Source organism: Panthera uncia, chromosome E1 (assembly GCF_023721935.1).
Source record: "Panthera uncia isolate 11264 chromosome E1, Puncia_PCG_1.0, whole genome shotgun sequence".
NCBI lineage: Eukaryota > Metazoa > Chordata > Mammalia > Carnivora > Felidae > Panthera > Panthera uncia.
In genome coordinates, this window is record NC_064814.1 from 43,265,915 (window position 1) to 43,283,608 (window position 17,694).

At 52.5% G+C, this 17,694-nt stretch overlaps 1 protein-coding gene across 3 annotated transcripts in view; it reads left to right on the top strand.

Annotated features, from left to right (window-relative positions):
• Positions 1 to 17,694, top strand: part of ABR (ABR activator of RhoGEF and GTPase) — a 182,090-nt gene that overhangs the window by 120,179 nt on the left and 44,217 nt on the right. For all 3 annotated transcript variants that reach the window (XM_049637954.1, XM_049637952.1, XM_049637953.1), the window contains 7 exons: positions 2,729 to 2,789; positions 7,602 to 7,654; positions 8,222 to 8,362; positions 10,106 to 10,227; positions 11,953 to 12,118; positions 16,699 to 16,821; positions 17,150 to 17,225. In XM_049637954.1, the coding sequence (XP_049493911.1) occupies positions 2,729 to 2,789; positions 7,602 to 7,654; positions 8,222 to 8,362; positions 10,106 to 10,227; positions 11,953 to 12,118; positions 16,699 to 16,821; positions 17,150 to 17,225 (742 nt within the window). The remainder of the gene's footprint in view (positions 1 to 2,728; positions 2,790 to 7,601; positions 7,655 to 8,221; positions 8,363 to 10,105; positions 10,228 to 11,952; positions 12,119 to 16,698; positions 16,822 to 17,149; positions 17,226 to 17,694) is intronic.

The window sequence follows — 17,694 nt, forward strand, 5'->3', positions numbered from 1 at the left end:
TGGATGTTTCAGCTCAACCCAGACTTGCTTGATAAGAACCACCAGGAGCACTGTTTAAAATGCAGATCTTCAGACACCTTCCCTGGTGCTTCAATTCAGAGGGTTTGGGTGGGACCCAGGAGTCTATATTTTTAACAAGCTTCCCAGGTGATTTTATGAGCAGGAAGATTTGAAGAGGTCTAAACTAGGTGGTGTGTTTTTTTTGTTTTTTTTTTTAGTGTTTATTTATTTATTTTTGAGAGACAGAGTGGGGAAGGGCAGAGAGAGAGGGAGCCACAGAATCCAAAGCAGGATCCAGACTCAGGCTCCCACAATTAACAGATGTTAAGCTCACCCCAAACAGTGAGATCATGACCTGAGCCGAAGTTGGATGTTTAGCCGACTGAGCCACCCAGGCGCCCCAAGGTGGTGTTTTAAGATCCTTGCAATCCCACAACAGAGAGAGGGCCAGGCCCATTTATGTGGAGACACAGCCATATACCTTCCAGCTGGTAATAGACCTGTCCCCCTGTTGCAGCTAAGCCTTCTTCCCATTCTCTGGAGGGCAAAGATGTGGCAATGTCTGCCATTGACGCTTCCCTCCAGGAAGTGTCAGGGAGGAGCTCGCATATCCTACGGGAGCAGAGCCCAGCTTACCCCTTTGGTCAGAAGGATCTCAGTGAGACCCCCAAGCTGCTGGCCTTGCAGTCACGGCACCAGCTCCAAGCCTGGGACAAGAAAACCTCTGGTTCCAGGGACAGGGGGCTCCTTCTGCAGTTTTGGAAATCCTGCCTTACGGGCCTCTCTGGACTCTTTGCTTTCCGCTCTCAGCGCTGGTGCTAGAAAAGTTGGTGAGACGTAGGATAGTGTTTGTGAGACTCCTGGGGTTATGGGTTCTCCTCCAGTTTGGAACTAGCGGAGAGGCAGCACAAGGGTTGGGCAGATGGAGATGAAAACGTCAGCTTAATTACTAGTAAAAGCCAGATTGGAAAATGTAGACTTGGGTCTGCGGCCACATTGGGCTTGCTAATACTTCCCCTCCACCATCAAATACATCTACTGGGGACGGAAGCAGGGAGCTAAGCTCAGTTTCTTCTCCCAGAGTCAGCCGTCAGGTGAGTCACCCTCTGCCTGGGAGGACAGAGTTGGGTGGGGAAGTCCCTCTACATGGAGTCACAAGGCTGGAGAAATGGCGCTTCCCCTTATCACTCCCAGCGCTCCCTGGGAACAAACTGGAGCCCTCTGATCTGTGTTCAAGGCTGCCCGGGGTCATGTACGGTCCAGAGAGTGGTGAGTCTCCCCTTAGCTTGGGCTGACTGCCCATTCTCTTTGGTCGGCGCCGGCCCCTGCATCCCTCCCCTAGTCCCTGGCTAAGGCTGCTGGCCCCAAAGGCGGAGCCAGCCCCTTGGCCTGCTGCCAGGTGGCTTCTCACCCTGATTCATGCACTGATGCCGTCGCTTCCTAGCTTCCTACTGGCGCTTCCACTTAATCACTGCAGTCAGGCCCTTCTCTGCAGCAGGAGCGATTTCATACCTCCAGGCCACACTGGAGAGGAGCATAGAGAAAAATTTCCTGAAGCTGGGAATCCAGTCACCAGCCAGAGACACAGTCTTGAGGAGCTGAGTAACCCCCTTCTCCCCACCCCCATGCTCAGTCCCCAAGGGTTTTCTCTGTCTAGAAACAGCCTGAGGCAGGAGTAGGAAATGGGGAGCTCCCGTCGCTGCCTGGACATTTCCCCACTTCCAGGCAGAGCAGACAACATCACCTGAGTTTCTGACCTTGGCCTCACCTCGCCCTGGCCTCTCTGCTGACACCCCACTCGGAGGCCCCCTCCGTGCACTCAGCCCCGCAAGTGGGGGTTGCATTACAGCTCCAATTACAGGCCATACTGGTCTGTTGCCAAAGGGCTAGAGCAGGAAGCTCTCTCTGTAAAGGCAGATAAAAGAGGATCGAATGGATAAGCCATCCCTGGAGTCTGTTTCCAGCCCTCACTTCTGGATCACTTTGCCTGGGGTCCAGGAGGGGTGTTGGCTCTTCCTTCCTCGCTTGCAGTTTTCTCTCTGCTGCCAGCACAGGCACCAGTGGGTGGGGAGTGGCAGGTGTGGTTGTGGGCTGGGTTGAGTCCCTCTCAATCTGGGTAGGGTCAGACCACCTGGTCTGATATAGGTCAGACCACCCTGTGGAGCTGGGTCTCTGCCCCAGGGGTGCTGCCTCCCTGCCTCCCCCTGTGCAAGACCTTATCCCCTTATCTCCATCCCTCCTTGTCTCCAGGTCTGCTTGTGCCCCAAGGTGCTGGTACTCCTTTTGCTTGTCCTCTCAAATCCCACATACCCCGGGCTGATGTGTACAACCCTGTGTGTGGCTGCTGTGGAGGGAACCCTGACCAGGGGTGGGGGTGGCGGTGGGGGGCAGGGGGAGGTCCTGTTCTTGTCACCACCCATTCATTGGAATGCCCTCCGAGTCACCAGGGAGGGGCTTTAGGGGGTGTGTCTGAGGAGCACTATTGTCACAGACCTCTCTGGTACCCAGAACCCCTCCTCCTCACCTACACCCAGTCTTGGGACTCCACAGGCTCCAGGAGATCATGGTTGTGGCACAGGGAGTCGGGAGTCAGTGAGGCAGGCAGTGGGGGGACCCATGCTTTGGTCTTTGCCCTCCTCTTCACACCCTGGGTTTCAGAGCCCTACTTGCTATGCCTCCAGTGGGGGATGGGGAGGCCATGTAGTGATTCCTCCCCTCTGTTTGGCAGGAACTCAAAGTGAAAGGTCCCAAGGACTCCAAGGACAGCCACACATCAGTCACTATGGAAGGTACTCTGGGGAACGAGCTGGGTAACAGTCACCTTCCTTTGTCTGCCTTTGTGGACTACGGTGCCCTGCTTGTGTGAGCATGTGCGTGCGAGTGTGTGAGTATGTGTGGTGCACAAATGGGAAGAATCCAGCCTCTGTCCCTAGGCAGCCGGCCAGCTACAAACGTGCTCCTCCTTAGGATGCCAGCAGGCAGCTCGCTCCCCTCCTCCTCCCCCTTCCCCCTCCTGCCTCTCCACGCGCGCCTCCCTCCCCGCCCCTCCCCCTTGCTAGAGGAGCACTCTGAAGCGGCTGCTTGATTCAGGCTGTGCAGCAGCAGCCGGCAAGGTGGCTGAGTGGCCAGGCTGCTGATGGGAGCCACCGAGCGATGGCCGCAAGCTCCTGCCGCTGGGACGGAGGCTGCCATGGAAATTCTCCTCATCATTCGCTTCTGCTGTAACTGCACCTATGGTAACCTAGGCCCCCTCTCACGGGAGGCGGTGTGGCTTCCCACCTCTGGGGGCTGGCCAGAGTGGGCTTATGTGTGGCTGGCAAGGTTTGGGGGCAGCAGGGAAGGGGGTGGGTGCAAATGGTTAGATCTGTGTTTACCCCCGTTCTGGCCAGCTTCCAGCTTGGACTTGAAGTCTGGGGCCACGCGGGGCAGGGTGGCTCGGAAATGGAACGACCAGGCTAGAAGCATCCAGGTACCCCCGTCCCGAGGATCGGTGGGGAATTGGGGGCTTAGCTTGAGAGGCTGTGGGCAACTTCCTGGAGATGCTGTTTAAGAAGAGAAAGTGACCAGGCTGTGCCTGCAGGTGTGGCAACCCTGGGGCTAAAGGGGCCCGGCAGGGGACCGTCAAAGAGTGGCACGTGGTCTGGACAGCAGTGCCTCCGGCCAGGGGGACCCCGCTGGAGGGACAGGTTGGGAGTTTCTTTGTTTCCGGAGAGAGGAGAGGCGGTTGAGCCGCCAGGGTATTGTGTGCTCAGAGCGCACATGCTGCCTTCGCGACATTCTCTCCTCAGAACAGCGGCAGTGGGAGAACGCGGATGCAGTTGGGAGAGCAGGAAGGAATTGGGTTGCTCCCGGGATGGGGGGGTGTTTCTAGCCTCTGGAGACCCGCAAGCTGAGGTCTCGCAAGCTGAGGTCTCGGCACTTGGTGCAAGCCAGTAGGAGAGGGGGGCGTGGCAGGCTGCCGCCTTGTGAAGGTCACACACCCACTGGTCAATGGAAGGGACCCAGAGCATCCTCTTTGCAGCTCCCTCAGCAAGGAGGTCCTGGGACAGGCGCGTGCCGTCAGCCAGGCTCTTGCTCAGAGCAGGTAGGAGCAGGCCCAGGAAAGGGGGTGTCCGGAAGCAGCGGCCACTGCTCTCTGAGGCAAGAAGTGCCTTAGGGATGACCCGAGCTGCCTTTGGCAGGGACGGGGTGCGGAGGGAGGGTCAGATGTGACCTCCACGCCAGCTGCCCTGGGCCCCTGTGTGTTGGAGCGGCAGGCGGCTGGTTTTAGGACCTCCTTCCCTGAGGCGTTTTGTCTCTGCATCCTCTCAGTCACTTTGCCTTCACATCTCCGTGGTAACCTGGAGCTCCTTGTGGAAGGCTGAACGGAGGAGGGTGGCTGTTTGCTGAAGGAGAAATGATGAGGTTTCCTGGGCTCTTTCTCAGAGGCCACTGTGCTGGAGGGGCTGTTGTCTGCTCTCCTTCTCAGGCCATGCTGTGTCGAGGCTCGTTCTTGATGGAGGAACCCCTGAGGTAGCCCCTCTCCAGCTGCCCCAGGAGGACGGCTGTGGGAACCCCAGTCACCGGGCAGGAGCTGTCCTGGGCCCCCCACCCGTTGGCTCAGATTCCAACAGGCTGGGGTCAAGAGGAGGGATGGACTTGAAATTGCCTTGTTTGAAGATCAGAGGAGAAGTGCTCTTTTTGGTTTGGCCTAGGAGTGGGTCAGGTCTCCACTCTGCCTCCTTAAAAAGGAAACCGGTCAGCCCTTTGCTTCCTCTTCCCTCCCCAAAAGGGAGTTGAGTCTTAGTGAAACAGACCTGGGACTGGAGTTCAGGGCTTTTTTTTTGTGACTGCAATGCTGTCTTTGAAGTCAGCTTCAAAGTGAGGAGGGAGGAGAGAATGAGCTTTTACCAACCACACTGTTTAGAATCTTCTCAGCCCCTCCAAGAGACACTGGTTCTGGAAGTTCCCGGGGGGAGATTCTGCACTTGGGGCTCACTCTGGCTTACTGGTTTATTTGCTGCACGTCTCTGTGCCAGTTGCTGTGGGGGATGCAAAAGGAAGTTGTGTGTGATCCAGGCCCCCAAGGAGGGGGCTCATCTTGGTAACAAAAAAGAGGCCAGCTTACCTACTCCTTCCTGGTGAATCTTGCCAAGAATTCTCCCGAGGGTCACTGAGCTTTCTCAGACACTGCCCTCCTGTACCGAAGATGATAGCTCAAAGCCAGGAGCATGGGTAGACCTACATTCAAAACCCAGCTACCATTTGCAGCTTTGTTATTATAAGCAAGTTATGTAACTTCTCCGCGCCTTAGAGAAGTTTCCTCATCTGTAAAATGGGGCTAGTGATAATTAATTGCTTGTCTTTCTAATCAAAGGAAATAGCACGTATAAGAGAGTGCCACTGGATGCAGATTAAGTGCCCAGCAGACTACAGAGAGGCCAGCTTGCTTATGTCAGTGGTCTGACTTTTAGGCACTGTGAGTGTCGTTTGCAAAAATCCTCATCAGGGAAGCCTTCCTGGAAGAGGTGGGGAGACAGGCATTGTAACTTGGTGAATGGTGTCTATCCCAGGAACTGGAATGGCATGGTGAGGAGAAGGGAGAGTAGGGGAAGCAGGGGCAGGAAGGGCCATGGAACAGGTAAGGGGGGAAGGGTGGGCTCTTTACCCTGCATTGTCAGGGGAGACTGGTGTACAGGGGCCATGGGGTACACGGCCCGTGGGGTACACGATGAGCAGAACATCGGGGTTGTTCTTCCCCCCTCTTCTTCCCTCCATATCTGACTGTGGCCCCAGGGCCCTCTTCCTGCACCCCCCTGTCCCCACCATTCCTCCCCTCTCCCCCAACCCAGGCACTCATTCCACAGCCCCAATCAGGTAACCTCGAGGTGACCTCAGACGTATTAATAGCCCCTCTGAAACCCAACCCACCATTTGCGCAGACCTCTGAGCTTAGCCGCTTCCTGCCGGGACCTGGGAGAGGGGCAGAGGGAGCTGGCACTGCACTACCAGCTTTCCCTGGGCTGGGACTCCAGAGCCCACGCTGGCAGGTGTCTGCTGAACTTGCACTTTCTCTTGGGTCTTTGGGGTTCTTGGGTGTGATTTCCCCCCTGCAGATGAGCTAAGCCACAGGTGGATACTCTAAATAGTGTCAATATGGGTCCTCCTGCCCTAGGCTGGTAACTGGGCTGTATCCTCCCTATCCCCGGATAACCCCAGCCTGGTCCTGTTCATTTTGGTTCCCATATACCATGGGGAGGGTCTCTAGCAATTGCTAAGTTAAGAAAGGCCTAAAATAAGGCACGGAAAGTGTGTTTGCCTAAAGCAGTAGTTTTCAACCATTGGTACATATCAGAATCAGCAAAGGAACTTTTTAAAAATGCTAATACCCAGGTTCCACCCAGCAGAGATTGGGATTTCGCTGATGAGGTGGGGAGAGTGGAGCAGGCAGCTGTTTCTTTTAAGAGCTCCCCCAGTGATTCTAAAGGGCAGCCAAGCAAAGACTGCAGATAAGGCTCATGGCGCACCACTGAGACTGTATCTTCTCCATAGCCAGCAGATCGTTCCCCAAAGTGTCTGCTTAGCAGTGCATGGGGTATTTATATCTACAGGGGACTCTTTGGTTCGGGGGCTAGCTAGGGCATGAATGTCGGCTCTGGGACTGTCTTCCTGCCCCAGGGCAGGAGGACAGAGGTCACGAGCCTATGGACAGAGGCATCCAGGTGGACGGAGGCTGAACCACCTATGTTGGGAGGGGTGAGGCACAGCTGTTTGTAGGAAGCTTTGTTTGGAAGTATGGTCAGCCAGCTGCTGCCTCCACCTGTCCCTGCTGAATCCCAGCAATCCTCATTTGTCCTGGTCAGCCACAGGGTGTGGTGAATGGGGGCCCTGCTGAGCTGGCATTTCCCCAGCCTCTTCGGGGCTCCCAGAGGCCCCACCTGAATTCCTGTGGGAAATCTTTGCCCCCTCAGCTGCCACTTGGTTGAGAGCAGAGCCTTTATGTGGAGAGCTGGCCTGCCTCCCTGGCCCTCAGCCTGTCCTGTTTGGTTGGAGAGTTTGAGGGCATGGAGGGTGGGGGGGGGGTGGTCTTCTCATGGGGATGAGGCCAACTGTGTGGGTCGGAACAAAGCCTGCCGTTCCCAGCTGGCAATGCCAGACCTTGGACCGGAGGAGTATAAGAATGATTGGGTGTGGAGGAACTACCTTCCCTGGAAAAACAGCACGTCTCTTTCCCACATTCTGGGGGTGCTAGAGCTCTATGGGGTAAGGCTAGGTATAGCTGTATGATGCAGGGTTAAGGGTGCAGAGGAGCATCTTCATCTGCTCTGAGCCTGGTCAGACAAGGACAGGCCTGTGGGATGGCCCTTAAAGAAGTCACCTCTGGTGACTGATGAGATGAGGCAGGTAGGAGGGGACCTGGGCTGCCAGGGCTGCATGTCTGCCTGTTGGTGTCATCTGGCCTGCCCTGGGACAGAATGGAGCTGTGGCTTCCTGCACATGGGTGTCCGTGTAGGGCAGCGGCAGGGGGGCGGAGAGGGTGGGGATAAGGCTCATCTCTAAGGTGTCGAGCTACTCCCTGTATGTCATCTGTCCTGTCTCCTTCTCCCTGCCTTTGCCAACAGCTCTGCTCTACAAGCCCATTGACCGAGTCACCAGGAGCACCCTGGTCCTACATGTGAGTGTCAGCCCCCTGGATGGCCAGGGAGGTGTTAGGAGTCGAGTGGGAGGCTGAGCCCAGGGTGGTGAGTGCTGGAGTCACTGAGAACAACCCACTTGGGGAGCCGGGCAGAGTGTCCCTGGGTCCCGACTGTACCTGCCTGGTCTGTGGTAGCTATGCCAATGGACCCAGGGCCTAAATATAGCCTGGCTACTAAGTTTGACATTTGACCAAATGCTCCCGGGGAGGCAGGTACTTCCTGCCTCCCCATCCCTGGCCTAATGGTCTCCAGGATCCTTGGAGCAGCTGTGGGGTAGGTAGAGGGGTGTCTCTCGCAGCTGCTCGGTGAGATGAGACTCCACCTGGCTCACTCCGCCAGGGGGAAGAGTGATGACTGCACTAGTAACAAAGGGGCGCCCCTGCCCTGACGCTGCCTCTCTAACCCTGATTTTGCAGGCATGACCAGATTAGAGCATGGGTCCCTTAGCGCCCCCCCTTGGAATTCCTTTGGTGAAGATTGAGTCCCCACTGTCTTCTCGTTGAGCCCCAGAACTGCCGCCCCTGACTCACCCCACCCCTTCCCAGGACCTGCTGAAGCACACACCTGTGGACCACCCAGACTACCCGCTGCTCCAGGATGCCCTCCGCATCTCCCAGAACTTCCTGTCCAGCATCAATGAGGACATCGACCCCCGCCGGACTGCCGTCACAACCCCCAAGGGAGAGGTGAGCTCAGGACCCAGCCCAGCCACTCACCCAGGCTGAGAAGGGTGCAGTGGACCACATCACCTATCCCTGCCCTCTTGCACAGGGGAGCAGGCATTCTGCCTCTCCAACCCTCCTCTCCCATGCCCAGCCAAGAAAAGGTCTTCAGGCCCTGGGAGCTTTAAGTTCGGTGTCTCATTAATCTTTATAATAATCCACTGAGGCCTGGAGAGTCTCTGAAGATCTGACACAAGGTCTCTTGGCTATAAGTGTTGGAACTGGATTTTTTAGCTGGGGTTATCTCTCTGCAAGCCTCACGCACTGTCCCCCATACCAGGGAAACCAGGGGCTCTGGCTCTCACAGTGCTGAATGCACACACCCACCGTGGGCAGTGTGATGCCCTCAGGGTCCCCTGGAAGATAATGGCACAGCCTGAGGGAGCCCGGGGAGTCGACCTCTGAGCTGCCTGTTATCAGCCTGCACGAATAGGAGGGCAGGAGCTAGGAGCGAGCCCAACAGCAAGAAATTCTGGAATGAGAGGTGGCTAAGGTTGCTGGAATGTCCCAGGTGGGCACCTAGATGTGGTACAGCAGCTCCAGTTCCTTGGGGCCCCTTCTTGGTGGAAGGGTGGGGGTATCCCAGAGAGGGGAAGCGGTTTAAAGAATCGAAGGGACAGTTAACCCACGTGGGTCAGCAGCGTGGCCCTTATACAGTGCTCCCTGTCCAGGGGAGGTAATTAATTGGCATTTAGGAGTGGAGGCTGGCTGAGTTTATGTTCCTTTGTTACATCTACATGCTCCCAATATCTCCTGGGGAGGGAAGTAATGAGGGACAGGGTCTGGAGTGTGACTAATGGGGCACAGAGAGCTGTCCCTGTGCGCAACTCCCAGCTCTGGTTTGCAAATCCTGGAATGTCACTGGCTTGTTTGACTCAAAGATAGCTGAAAGCTCTCCAGAAGGTTTAGAGCACTGTCGGTTTCAGGTCTTTTTAACTGTATACTTTCACCATGCCCACCTACATATCACAGAATATGTAGGTCACGTGGTATATAACACAGGGAAGGCTGGGACAGTTTGTGACAGCCCCAGAGAAGCCTGCTGGCTCTGAGGGTGTCAGGGAGGAAAGTCTGGAAGTTCTGCGTGGAGCAAAATGCTCTTAACCATCCAGAACCCAGGTTAGAGATGGCTGCAGTTTCCCCCAGGAACTGGTACAGCTCCACCCAAGGGAGACCAGTATCTCCTGTCCACCTGAGGGCGCCTATAGAATCCACTCAGAGGTGGCATAAACAGACCCCAGTGGGTCTGTGGGTCAAGGTTGAACTGAAACAAGATCATCTTCTTAGGCAAGGTTGGGGTGGTTCTGGGGCTGGGAGTGGGTGGTGTTCACGCCCCAGTGTGGAGAAACCAAGTCATTCTGGACTATTGTCTATCCAGGTGAGAGCTGTTGGCAGCTGGGGGGAAATACAAAGCTACCATTTATCGATCACATATTATGTGCCAGGCATTAGGCCGTTTTACATATACCGTCTTGCTTGGTGAATCCTACTTTACAGGGCAGACATCATTGTCCCCATCTTACAGATGTTAAGACTGAGACTCAGAGGTCAGGGAACTTGCCCAAGATCACAGCCAGAAAGCCCGTGTCTGTGGGACCTTACCTGTGTCCCTGTGGTACCTCCCAGCTGGATGGTGCCCCCAGAGCAGGCCGGGCCCTAGGTTGACTCCCCCTGAGCAGGTGGCGGTGGGTGTGCTATCTCCCTCAGACACGGCAGCTGGTGAAGGACGGCTTCCTGGTGGAAGTGTCGGAGAGCTCCCGGAAGCTGCGGCACGTCTTCCTCTTTACAGATGTCCTACTGTGCGCCAAACTCAAGAAGACATCCGCAGGGTGAGTCCAGGGGGCAAGGTGGGAGGGAGCTAGACTCTGACCCCTGAGGAGCCCCCTCCCCCGCACCTGGGGCAGTCCGCATTTATTTTTCCTTTTAAAAAACACATTAATTCATTTTGTTTTACTACATATCCTTTTTCTAAAGATAAATCCTGTTTTTAATTATAAAGATAATACAACCAAATTACAGGGGGAAAAACCCATCACCCACCCGAACATAAGCACCAGTCTCCTGCTGCTATATTTCCTTCCAGTTTTTTTAAACCTTCTCATGTTTTTTCATGTACTTGTAATCAGAGTGAATGCCCAATTTTGGTTGCTGCTTTTTCCATTTCACGTCATAAGCATTTTCCCCGTTGCTGCCTAATCTTCATAATCATCCTTTTACTTTCCTGCATGATGTTACAAGTGGATATGCCATAATTTACTTAAGCATTCTCCTTTTATTAGACAGCTCTAAATTTTTGCTAACTGCAATTTGGTGAATATTCATTAAATCTGCTGTCATTATTGAGTGCTTATGCCATGCCAGGTGCCATGACAAATGCTTTGACTCTATTATTTCCAATCTTCCCCCAAACTCCACAAAGTGGGTATTATTATCCTCATCTCACAGACAAGAGAAGAGACTTAGAAAAGTTAAATCAGGGGCGTCTGGGTGGCTCAGTCAGTTGAGTGTCCAACTCTTGATTTTGGCTCAGGTCATGATCCCAGGGTTATGGGATCAAGCCCCACCTCAGGCTCTGTGCTGAGTGTGGAGCCTACTTTGGATTCTGTTTCCCTCTGCCCCTCTCCCCTACTCACATGTGCGTGCTCTCTCTCTAAAATAAAAAAAGAAGAAGAAGAAAAAAAATCAGTTGCCCAAGGTCGCACTAGAGCTAGAGAAGGTAGGATTTGAACCTTAATCAGACCTGAAAGCTGCTTTCCACCTCCATCTCCACATGCAGTGACATGAGTCCACACTGTGCCGTGAGCAGGAGAGGTTATGTGGTACTCATTCCCTCATTTTTCCTCCCCCACTTCTTGATCCCCTACTGTGTGCCTCAGAGTCCAGGGGAGACTGCAGCACTAAGGGGCCACAACGAGAGGTGCAAACCCAAGGCCTGAGGGGAGTGAGAGAAGGAGAGGTTATTATGTGCTTTAGTTCCCTGGAACGGGATCACAGATGAGATCATTCAAAAGCAGAGATGGCAGTCATAAGCAAAGACACCTATGCCTTTAGTCCTTTGCCCGTGACAGACATTACTAATGAACCACGGCACTGTTTCCCACTAGGCTTGGGTGTGGCTTTATAATCTTCTACCCAGTACCCCACATGGCCTCTATTGATCAGAGTTGGCATTAAAGATAACATGTGTGAATACACCTCTAGCCCAAAGGATAACGAATATGAGCTAAGGAGAGATAGGCTTGGGGGAGGGAAGAGTGTGCAATGGGGAATAGGAAAGTGTTAGAGGGTTGAGATATTTAAAAACATCAGTCGTACTGGGCCTGAAGATTGGCAAGGCCAAGGTCCACAGCCTTCACCGCCGCCTGACCCTAGAACTTGACTGTCATTTCTCCACACGTGGGTTTTCTGATCAGACTCCTCAAGGACATGGATCATTCTTGCCTGTGACAAGTTCACAGCAAATCCCTTTCAGGTTTCTTTGGATTCTAGCAGTTCAGGCTTGAAGAGCCAAGTTCCTTCCCTCTGGCTCATGTCTTTCTCTGGCTCGTTTGCAGGAAGCACCAGCAATATGACTGCAAGTGGTACATCCCCCTGGCCGACCTAGTGTTTCCATCCCCTGAGGAGTCTGAGGCCAGCCCCCAGGTGCATCCCTTCCCAGACCATGAGCTGGAAGACATGAAAATGAAGATTTCTGCCCTCAAGAGTGAAATCCAGAAGGAGGTGAGTAGAGCCTGGCATCTGAGCCGAGGTAGGAAGGGTGGCCCTTTTCCTTGGGCCCTTTGAACCAGGTGTGCCAAGGTGGCAGAAGGAGGGGAAGTTGTGAGTTTTGAGAATCTGATAAGGGAGGCGGGATGCAAGGATAGGAGGCCTCAAGTACATGCTCAGGAAGAGACTCTGGCTGTGGCAGATTAGCACTGAGCGGATGGAGGGAAGGCCAAGAAGTCAGTGCTCAGAATTGACTGAAGTTAGTCATAGGAAGTTTCCTGGTGTATGTCAAGCACTGTAGAAAAGGGAAGTGAGAGAAGAAGGCCTTCTTAAGGAAAAGCAGGATGCATGCAAGAAGGGGCCTGAGAGGCCTCTCAGACTGGGGAGCCTGGGTGGTTCAGTGGGTTAAGTGTCTGACTCTTGACTTCAGCTCAGGTCATGATCTCACGGTTCATGGGATCGAGCCCCACATTGAATACCATGCTCACTGTGTGGAGCCTGCTTGGGATTCATTCTCATTCTCTCTCTCTCATTCTCTCTCTCTCTCTCTCTCTCTCTCTCTCTCTCAAAATAAATAAATAAGGGGCACCTGGGTGGCTCAGTCAGTTAAGTGTCCGACTTCGGCTGAGGTCATGATCTCAGGGTTCGTGAGTACAAGTACAAGCCCCACATTGGGCTCTGTACTGACAGCTCAGAGCCTGGATCCTGTTTCAGATTCTATGTCTCCCTCTCTCTCTGCTACTCCCTCGCTCACGCTGTCTCTGTCTCTCAAAAATAAATAAACATTGGAAAAAAAATTTTAATAAAAATAAATAAACTTCAGGGGCGCCTGGGTGGCTCAGTCGGTTGAGCGTCCAACTTCGGCTCAGGTCATGATCTCACAGTCTGTGAGTTCGAGCCCCGCATCGGGCTCTGTGCTGATGGCTGAGAGCCTGGAGCCTGCTTCCGATTCTGTGTCTCCCTCTCTCTCTGTCCCTTCCCTGCTCATGCTCTGTCTCTCTCTGTCTCAAAAATAAATAAAAACATTAAGAAAAAATAACTAACTAAATAAATAAATAAAATAAACTTTTAAAAAATTTAAATGAAAAACTAAAAATGCACAGAAGCTTGTGCTGTAGCCTAGAACTGAAATTCTTATCAAACTCATGTCGAACATTTGCACACATTTATCACGTGTTAAGTCTCAAAGGAAATCTCAAATTAAAAAAAAATTTTTTTAAGTAAGCTCTACGCCCAACATGGGGCTTGAACTCCCAATCCCAAGATCAAGAGTCACATGCTCCACCAACTGAGCCAGCCAGGTATCCCTAAAAAAATTGATGGCCTACTGGTCGTGTTCACAGACCACAGTGAAGCAAAATTAGAAATCAACAAGTAGAATACAGTTAAGTAAATGCCTAGAAAATTAAAACTTTCAAGGTGAAAAGGAAGTCAAATCGACACTACAAAATGTTTAGAACTGCATGAAAATGAAAGCACTCATATCAAACCCCATGGATGTGGCCAAAGCACTCTTTAGAGGCAAATGTATAGCCTTCAATTCATATATTTGAAAACAATGGCTGGAGGAAAGCCCCCCTAGAAGGAGCCTTCCCGGTGAATGTCACGAAAGGCATGGAGAGGCTTGGTTGGTTGGCCTGGTTTCCTCTCCTCGCCCAGTGACTTGGCTTAGACCTCACCTCCCGAAGAGTCTTCCCTGATATGTACCCATTGCAGTCTAGGTTGGGTGCCTTGCTTTCCGGCTCCTGGTGTTTGCCCCTTTGTTTTGCTTTATTGGTCCTGAATCATAATTTCACTGGCTGCTTTCTCTTTTCCCCACTTGAATTTGAACTCTAGCCAGGGCACTGTTTTCTTCAGTTCTAGGTCCCTAGGACTTAGCACATAATAGATGCTTCATAAACAGTTATTGAGGAATCCATGACCAGATGGCTTCTAAGAATACTTTCAGCTTAGACATCCCTCTTTGAATGAGAGGAAGACCACAGTAATGACCCCAGGGGTGCCTGGGTCAGAGAGATGACCTAGGACTGGGGGTGTGATGCAGGCACGTCTCCTCAGAAGGGGCACAGGTGTCCTCCTCCTGAATGGCCAAGCCCCACCCCGGGGCATCCTGGTCCTGGTTGATGGTGGACTTTGTCCTCTCCCTCCTGCACCAGGTGCACAGATGTGGCCTTCTACTCAGTTGAAGGTACACTTGCTGAGCTGCACTGGCCGCTGGCTGCAGGGGTGTGCCAGATACCTCTCACAGAGTTCCTTGTCTTACCCATTACTGACGTCAGCATGTGACATGATATGAGGAGAGTCCCTGGGGAAGCACATTGTTGTTCTCTGAGTCACAGAAGCAATGATTTATTCTTTTAATAATACTTTTTAAAAAACTTGTTTTTGTTCTAATCACCAATGTAACACTGGCTTATTGTAACAAGAAATACAATACTGAAGTGTACAAAGTGTAACAGATTAGCACCCACCCCCCCATTGTCAGCAGTTTAAGGTATGTTCTTCTAGACTCTTCTCTGCTTTTACGGGTGTGTAGTATGTTTTTTGTAATGAGACCAGACTACAATGTGCCATTTTGCAACTTAAGCTTTTCACTTAATGGTGTGTCTTAGAGCTTTTTGGACCTAGCAGATTCTTTTTAACAGCTGTATCCTATTCTTTTAATGTTTGTTTATTTATTTATTTATTTATTTTTTAATTTTTTTTTCAACGTTTTTTATTTATTTTTGGGACAGAGAGAGACAGAGCATGAACGGGGGAGGGGCAGAGAGAGAGGGAGACACAGAATCGGAAACAGGCTCCAGGCTCCGAGCCATCAGCCCAGAGCCCGACGCGGGGCTCGAACTCATGGACCGCGAGATCGTGACCTGGCTGAAGTCGGACGCTTAACCGACTGCGCCACCCAGGCGCCCCAGATGTTTATTTATTTTTGAGAGAGAGCAAGAGTGTAGGGGAGGGACAGAGAGAATCCTAAACAGGCTCCATACTGTCAGCCATCAGCACAGGGCCCGACTCGGGGCTCGAACTCATGAACCGTGAGATCATGACGTGAGCAGAAATCAAGAGTTGGACGCTTAACCCATTGAGTGACCCAGGTGCCCCAGCTGCAATCCTATTGTATTCTGTTGCTTGACTGCACGAGGACGCATGTGATATTTTACTCTCAACTGGCACTGCAGTAAACCTGACTGCACTCCTATTTCTCTCTGGTAGATTCCTTACAAGTGGGATGGCTGGGACAGAGGGCTTGCACTAATTGCCACATTTACCTCTGAAAAGGTTGCATCTGATTATGTACCAACCCCCCCCCTTCCCTGCAATGTGTGAGAGTCACTGTCTCCCCACACTGTCATAACACTGGCTATGAGCAGTTGTTGCCATTTTTGCTAGTCTAGTGGGTAAGAAAATGCCATAGAGATGAATTCTAACTGAGGAGCTTGAGGGCAGTGCCAGAACGGAAATGTGGAGCATAACCACAGTTAATAAGACGGAAGGGATCCTTCATGAAATATAAACTTGAAAAGCTGGAGGAGACAGCATGGGCTGAGACATAATGGCTTGTTAAAGAATAGGGAATAATAATACCGTGCAGCTGAGGTGGGGGGTGCAAGGTGGGGTGTGGTGGGATATTCAGCTGCACATGGAGGCCAGAGCCCAGCCCTGGGAGGCCCCGAGTGCCAGTCCAGCAGTTGGGGCTTTTTGCTGAAAGGTGTCTGAAGTTTTTAAGGAGGGTATCTTTTTTTTTTTTTTTAAGGTTTATTTTTGAGAGACAGAGCATGAGCAGGGGAGGGGCAGAGAGAAAGGGAGACACAGAATGCGAAGCAGGCTCCAGGCTCTGAGCTGTCAGCACAAAGCCCAAAGCAGGGCTTGAACCCACGAGCCATGAGATCATGACCTGAGCCGAAGTTGGACGCCCAACCGACTGAGCCACCCAGATGCCCCTTAAGCAGAGTATCTTGATGGTGCCCAGGATCTGATTTCTAGAGATGACTGAGTGATGACATGGATGGGCTAATGGCACTAAAAGAAGATTCTTAAGACCTAGAGCTTCCAAGAGGAGGGGGCATGTCATACCACACAGGCCACAGGGGAAGCACCAAGTTTGGTCAGGATGCTGAAGACCTCTGGGAAAAGCATGGCTCAGGGCCTGTATCGTGTTTCCCACAGGGAAAGAAAGCAAGGCAGGGGCAACTCCTTAGGACTGAGAGTTGGAAAAACGTCAGCAGGATCTGGGCTATAGGGTGGTCTCTAGTTGTGTGCTATCTGGCCCTGGGTTATTTAAGGCAGAGGAATATTGGCATGGTGAGAGTTAGATAAAGGAGGTGTTGGGGGTATGAACTCAGGGCTGGTTGGTTTGTATATGGAAGGTCTGCACACAGAGGAGTCATTTACTATCTTAGGGATCAGCTGGCCTGATTTCTAAGGGAGGGGTAGTTTTCTTCCTGGCCAGCTAGGCCTCCCAAGATGTCAAAGCGTCATAAAATATAAAAAAGAAAAAGACACGACTAATGCACAAGGGAGTGTTGTGCTTAGAGATGCTGAGTGCAGAGTGGAGTGTGTGAGGGAAACCATCCGTGCCCTCCATCCCCCCACAGAAAGCCAACAAAGGACAGAGCCGGGCCATCGAGCGCCTGAAAAAGAAGATGTTTGAGAACGAGTTCTTGCTGCTGCTCAACTCCCCCACGATCCCATTTCGGATCCACAATCGGAATGGAAAGGTCAGGGAGGGGTGGGGATGGGACAGAAGCAACCCCCTTCCTTGGTCCAGGGCTGCCATTCTCTAGGGCTCCTGTCCATGACCTGTGGTGGGAGTCAGGCACTTAGGCGGGATTCCCAAGGAAGGTGCAACAACTCCCAGCTGGTATGGAGCCAGTGCCCCCTGCTGGCCATCACTGGCACTGCCACTCCTGTCACTGGGCTTCCAGGAAAGGAGACTCTCCTCCCAGCTGCCACCTTCTCCAAACCTAGGGGTGCCTGGGTAAGAAGGAGCCAGGAATGTGCTTGGCCACATGGTCACCCCATTGACTTCTCGTCTCCTCTCTTCAGAGCTACCTGTTTCTACTGTCCTCGGACTATGAGAGGTCAGAGTGGAGAGAAGCAATTCAGAAGCTACAGAAGAAGGGTAAAGTCCCGCCCCACTCTACACTGCTCTGATGGTATCCATGGCAACAGTGGCCTTTTGCATTTCCATGCACTTTCATGTCCAGGGTTTCCTCCTTGGCCCTCACAGTCACTCTGCAAGGTGCCAGGGCAGGTGGCACTTAATTGATGCTACTGACCACTTGAGGCCCAAAGGACTTAAGTGATTTATTTAAAGCACACAGTGAATTAGCAACAGGACTGGACTCGGGGCCCAGGCTTATCTATCTCTCTTTCTCTTGCTCTCGCTATCTCATACACACATTCTCGAGCTTTTTCAGTTAGACTCTCTCATCCCTACCCGCTGGCAGCACCTATGACTGCTCCCATGTGAGTGTCTGCAAGTCTTTCCCTCCCTTCCAATGACCCACTCTGCCCCTAGAGCTAAGCTTTTTTCCTTCAGTAGCCCCTAGAGAAGAGCAGCAGGTCCTGGTGGATCTGTGACGACATTT